Source organism: Pygoscelis adeliae, unplaced genomic scaffold, assembly GCF_000699105.1.
Source record: "Pygoscelis adeliae isolate BGI_AS28 unplaced genomic scaffold, ASM69910v1 Scaffold189, whole genome shotgun sequence".
NCBI classification, from domain to species: Eukaryota; Metazoa; Chordata; class Aves; order Sphenisciformes; family Spheniscidae; genus Pygoscelis; species Pygoscelis adeliae.
This window is the reverse complement of record NW_008825543.1, coordinates 482290-488581: the sequence shown is the minus strand read 5'-3', so window position 1 is coordinate 488581 and position 6292 is coordinate 482290. Positions and strand designations below refer to the sequence as shown.

Below are 6292 nucleotides of genomic sequence, written 5' to 3'. Positions count from 1 at the left end.
TGGGCGGTGTGACACGGCGGCCGGCGGCCCGCAGTGCGGGGATGGGCTCAGCCCCGCCGCGCGAAGGCGTCGCGGTGCTCCCCCAGCCGCGGGCTCGCTTAACGTCCAGGCCGCTTCACCAGCTGACGGTGGTGGGTTTGGTACAACACCGAAATATTCGCCACAGGAATATAAGTGAGGTGAGGTCTTTTGTTGGTTTCTGCTGTTGAGAAAACAGGTGACTTCGGTGAAAAGTACGGCAGGCTCCTCCTGGGCTGCATTAGCCATTGCTCTGGCAAACGCAGCTTTAAACCAGCTTCAGTTCTCTATTCTAGTAGTGGTCAGTACATTCCTCTCTCGACCAAATTCCCCAAATCCCACTTTGGTTTTCTCTGTCCACAGGAAAATAATCATAGAAAGCGGTTTTCAACATCTTTACCCCTCCCCACTGAGGATATAAATAGCAGTGGAGTCTGGTGAGGAATCTCTCTAGAAATTTCAAATATCTTCCGAGATAGCCATCTGAAATTTTGTGCTGGAGAGTCACAAACCCTTAAAAACAGCATTGCTTTAAAAATACAAGATATTTTGCGTGCTGTGGTGGTCTTTTGTTTTGGGTTTTTTTTTCAGATAGCGAGGGCAGTTGGGTCAGCTAATTCTGCAGTCTGTTACACTAGTTGCTGTATGATCGATCAGCATCTTAGTCTTATTGACCAAAAACCTAGACAAATTATCTGATTTGCTCAGATGAAAAAAACCTTAGAGAAAAATTATTTCTAAAATCTGAGATGCTAATTCTCTTTTAGTCCAAGTAATGTAAACATTTAAGAAAGTGCGGGTCTTTGATTACGTTAGACCTACACGTGAGTGAAGTTACACAGATGCTGTGTCTGTACGATCCAGAGTCTTGTTCTGCTTTGGTCCAGTCTGTTGGCCTTCCGTATCATTCAATAGTCTTCGCTGGATCCTATCACCAGTTTACACTGCTTTGTTTCAGAAAGCTCAAATCCATCCTTTGGAAGCGAATACAAAAATGTGTCCCTCCTTAGAATAAAATACCTATTCCTGTTTTTAGTTTCCATCCTGTTGTAAATCAACTAAAAGTGCTTAGCTGCTGGTACTTCTATATTATTCTTTACTTTAAAACTAGTTGATGAAGAATGTGCAAGTAGCGCCTGAGCTGCAAATATCATGCAACAGCTTTTGATGTGTTTATTTTGATGGAAACCTTACTGGGATGAGCACTCAAGGCATATCAGAAGGACTTCAGAAATCTGTAATGCCAAATCTATAAAACATACCTAAATATTCCATGCTGGTGGTGGATTTCTTGGTCCTTTAGGTTTTGAAAATCGATTTGCAAAGCCTAGGAAAAGATTACTTTTTTTAATGCAACAAAGTCTGTATGTTATAGATGTTGATGATGTAATTCCTTAAGATAATACAGTATTTGAAAATACTTGTAATTTCAGTTCTTTCCTGAACTTTATGGTATAGTAGAACATCCTGTAGTTGTAAGTCAGCTGGTGCAAAAACAGTCTATCAGTGTGTCTATCTGACAAATACTGTCATTATAGCATGAATATCAAGATAACTAGATTTTATGCCTAATCTAATAAACGACTACTCTCTAGTAGAAGAATTTAAAATGGAAAACATGGTATTTCTCCTCTGCCATATTACACAACATAAGGCAGCAGCCTAGTGGCAATGCTGCAGCTTTGTCTTCCGCTGTCTCTGTTGCCACATAAAGGCTTTCAGATACAGGAAAGCCAAATACACGCTTCAGACTCTTCACACACCGAGAAACATTTGTCAGAGTAGGTTTTAGGGTTTGTGTTTTCCATCCTTACCTGTTCTTTAAACAGTTCGTGGATAAAGTTGTAAATGTGTAAAAAATAATAAGCATTATTTGTAATGTTTGTAATTTGTTAGCATTCAGCCTGGTACCCGCATTTAGACTTTAAAAAAACAGGTGCTTCCTACACCAAAACACAAAGAGAAAAACATACCAAAGTTAAGGAAAGACCTCGAATGGTTTGACGGGGCAGATTCTGATGGTTTTGTCAGTGAAGATGGACTACAGATGCCTAGAAATAAAAAATGAGACCAAGCAGTTAGTCACTATGGTAATTCCCTGAAGAGCTGGACTCGGACACACCTACGGGAAAACGCGTACTGCTACATGCACGATAACTCTAGGCACGGATGCTATTTCAGCACAAGACAAAGTTAAGTACTTTGCACACTAGCAGAGCTTGAATGCCACGCAGTTTTAACGACATTATTTGCTCATAGCAGGGAGCGAGTGTACTATTGCTGCACAATCCACTCAGAAAATGTTTGCTCAGAAGGGCTTTAAACAGTTTTTAGCAGTCCTATTTTCAAGATAAGCGTTTTAATTTTAGATCAAAGGGAACTTAATGACAAACTCCTTATTTGTGCTCCAAATAGACTGGGCAGAATCCAGGATGGGGCTCACATTCCCCACAGCACCCCTATCCCCCATTTTTAAAGTATTCATCCCACAACACTGGTTTGAGTGACCTGAAGAATTTGGTGATTTGGGTACACTAGAGCTGTCCCCATGGTACCCAAAGGGCATTGCAAGGGCACCACAGCATCCTTATGACTAAAACAACTATTGCTCTCCAGATGAGATGGTACTCAGCTAGCCAGCGCAACTCTCTATGTCCTACTCCAAAGTAGCCAGACGTGCAGGGCGTTTCACATTTGACAAGGTTCTCGAAAATTCAGTCCCACATATTTCTTTATATACTTGCTTAAAGCCATCAGCAAGATGCACATTAGCCTGAAAGACTTACTTTTTCTCACATTTTTCAATATTTTCAAGCTCTGTAGGAGAAAAAAAAAAGAAGGCTTGTTGGAAAAAAATGTAGCAAGCAGTAGATCAGCTTCTATGATAAAGGGAATTCACTGATAAATATACATGTATCACATCTCATAAAAAGTATCGTGCCTAGCATCTGAGACTGAAATGCAGACTTCTGCCATTCACTTGGTCTCTGGCTTTTTTCGAGCCAGCCCAAATGCCTCCAGTTTGTATTATTCTTGCTGTTTTCCTCAAATGCTTTTCTGCTCAACCCTAACATCCCAAAGGACAATTGGCTCACGAGGATAATTAACTAGGGCCACAACAAGAGGAGACTGGTGATGAGCAGAGTCTGTCCTACACGGGAATTCAGACTCCACTTGAGCAACTTTTTCCAAGAGGACCTGGCACTTCAGGTGGAGTGCCAAGGCATAGCCATTCACATGGGTATGGCTGTGTTACTCTCTTCCTAGGGCAGACAGTGGTTTTGTTTGCAGTTCTACAACAGAACGGTTTTATTAGCCTTGTTTCCTTCCCCTAAACATGAGTGGTCTCAAAGCAGGCGGTTTTCACAAGGTTAGCAGTGAGAAAGTAGCAATAGCTGTAGCTAGAACGATCTCTTCTTGTCACCCCCTCCATTTTCAACAGCTTTTGTTTTGTCTTGTTTCTTTTACCTTGCTTCTCCTGAAGCATTTCACAGGCTCTTTTGATGATGTTTTGGAAGCATTGTTCTCCGAGCCTGGAGGACTCGTCATAGAATTTCTTACAGCAGGCTGCAGGCCTGGGAACACACATCAGAACATTTTCAGCGGTCATTCATGAATCCTGCTTTTTTCTAAGTGCTTTGTTGTTGCTTTTCATTTCCTCTAATGCAGCAGTTCTAGAAATTTCCGGCAGGTCCCCTAGTTGCGTTTACTTTCTTTATACCTACTGAACTCTCCTGCAGTTAAGTCCTGAAGCACTACCATTGGCAATGCTTTGAACAAGTGGGCCACAATCTCCTCAGCTATCTACAGGTTTAAGTGTAAGTATAAAAACTCAGTTACACGCCGAGAGAAGAACTCCTCACTTACTTGCTGCATCAGCAAGAACAAATGACTCCGGGGTTCTTTCAGGAAGCGGGGGAGGAGAGTTAGAACGATCCCAGGTTGTCTCTAAGAAAGCAAAGATAAAAGGGTTGGTTACCTAGGTTTGAATATATATATATATACACACACATATATATCTCTCCATTCACTGAGAGCTCCACAGCACTCTAATCGGCATATCTCAATCATCTCAAAGGAAACACACAACATGCAGCAAAAGATGTGACAACCCTCAGCCTGAGGAGGCTGCGAGGGACATCATCATGTACAGGGTGAGGCGGGAAGCCAATTAGGAAATACAAAACTACCAGTTCATTTGGTTGCAGAACTGTCTAGTTCTGTTTAGAACTATTTAGTTGCAGAACTATTTAGCAACACAAAATTTCCGTTGGACTGAGCACAGATCCTAAAGACATTTACTAAATATGGTAAAGCAGCTTCAGTAAAAAGCAGACCTTATTTCCAAAGATAGTTTATCCCAGCATTAAACATACCTGTTTGTGGGCTCCGAAGCTTCACACTCTGGAAACAAAAAACAAGGAAGGTATTTGAAATTCCCACAACCAAATGTCGTTCTCTTGCACACAGGCAAGCCAGAGAAGACAAAGAAATGATGTTACTTGCAAACACCCACACACCTCCATGCTTATGTAATGGAAGATAGACTTACGCATTATAGTTTCACTTTGCAAAGCCCTACTTCAGCTATGGGATGATCAACAGATGCCTAAACTTTGTTCAGCTCCTGCCTGTTCCAACAGGGCGGTGTGAACCTCAGTGGACCACTAACTCCCTGTTTTCATTATCCTTCTCTAAAATAGGGACAATATTTTTACTACTTTGTATGGGATTTAGGACCCCCAAAAATAATGTTTGTAGTAAAGTAGATATTGATATGGAAGAGCCTGACTGATACCACATCTTCCTCCCAGTCCTGAACCCTGAAATAATTTATGGAAAGTACACAGTGCCAAAACTAGGGTCTTTCTCACAGAAGGAAACATGATAAGGAAATTGGCATAGTGGTAGTGCTGGAGAAGAGATAAAAAGTCACTTACACTTACCTTACATGGTCTCAGTCTCACTGAGTCGTTAAACACCTCTGAGTGAGACTCGCCACTCCACTCCAAAGAGGTTCCGGTATTTGTATTGCTGGCTGCAAGCTGAAAATCAGAAGTGGCCAGAGGAAATTGTCCTAGAAACAATTGAACACAAGAGAGGCCATTTCTCATCCCGGAGAGTCAGAGCAAAGGCACTGCTGGATGCTACGATACCACACAAACATGGGAAGAGCCCTCAGAGTACCTCTCAGCCCCTTTGTTAAATGCACTTACCAAATTCACTGGCCACAATAAAGGACTCGGGGGTTCGCTCGGGCAGGGGTGGAGGATCATCATCATCATCATCATCTGGCTGTGGGAGGGTGGCTAATTGGGAAGACATGGACAGATTACCTACATGGCACAACACAGCAGGAGAACTACAGACCTCTGCAGAGACTCTGAGAGCTGACTGCTCTTGCCCAGCCATGCACCGGAGATGATGGTTAAACACCTCTAAACTGTAGTTAAAAATCCAAATAGTCCTCAGCACCAATTCACCTGCCGCTAGCTATGTGGCCCCAAGGACACACTTCCAGCAGTGTCAGCAGCAGAATTCCCATTGTACAGGGGAAAATGATGAGCGTACCCCCAGCACACAGACAAGCTCACAGCTGGCGGTACCATTGCTGCTTGGCTTGCGCTGCAGCTCCCATAGCTTTCTGAGAGTCTCTAGCATCTAGATAACGAGCACACTTTTGTGACACTGAATCCTGAAGGGCCTGAGCAGGACAAAGCTGAGAAAATGCCAAAGCTGCAGACAGCGGGAAATGTCTGACTGGGCCAGGACTGACCAGACCAAGGAATAATTCTACCCCCTTCGTATGGTGGGTGATGGTTTTAAGGCTACAGATCTGGGCAAAACACTAATGTTGAAGTCCTGGTTCTCTCAGTCTCAGTGGGATGTCAGCGTCCCCCTGCACGACACTCTGTGGAAAGGAGGGGTTTTGGCCTGAAACTAGATCCTCGAAGAAAACCATTTCTGGGAGTTTTCTGAATGCTTCTTGAAGCACCCTGTTTTAAGAATTGGTCAGCACCAATCCCTGCCTTCCTGTGAGAGCTGTAGCAAGGTGACACAGTAGTCCAGAGCAGCTGTGTAACGCGAAACCCAAGATCATGCTGTTCTAAAAACATTGTTTATTTTTATGGGAAAAATTTAAGGCAGGATGAAATGAGTGCGAGGATGAAACCAGTTGCTCCTTCAGCTTCTGCGGGAACACAGTCCCGAGGAGCAGCTACAGCCCTGCCCGTACGCCAAAAGACAACACCCGCCACTCCCTCCAGCACACCGC

The 6292-nt window shown here is 43.3% G+C and overlaps 1 protein-coding gene across 1 annotated transcript in view; it reads right to left on the bottom strand.

Annotated features, from left to right (window-relative positions):
- Window positions 1–1280: 1280 nt before the first annotated feature.
- PTPN22 (protein tyrosine phosphatase, non-receptor type 22 (lymphoid)) overlaps window positions 1281–6292 on the bottom strand; it is an 18747-nt gene continuing 13735 nt past the window's right edge. The window contains exons 14-22 of the mRNA XM_009331968.1: window positions 5625–5679; window positions 5235–5327; window positions 4965–5095; window positions 4395–4422; window positions 3886–3966; window positions 3487–3593; window positions 2805–2835; window positions 1992–2069; window positions 1281–1345 (exon numbers count right to left, since the gene is read on the bottom strand). Of these exons, the coding sequence (XP_009330243.1) occupies window positions 1281–1345; window positions 1992–2069; window positions 2805–2835; window positions 3487–3593; window positions 3886–3966; window positions 4395–4422; window positions 4965–5095; window positions 5235–5327; window positions 5625–5679 (669 nt within the window). The remainder of the gene's footprint in view (window positions 1346–1991; window positions 2070–2804; window positions 2836–3486; window positions 3594–3885; window positions 3967–4394; window positions 4423–4964; window positions 5096–5234; window positions 5328–5624; window positions 5680–6292) is intronic.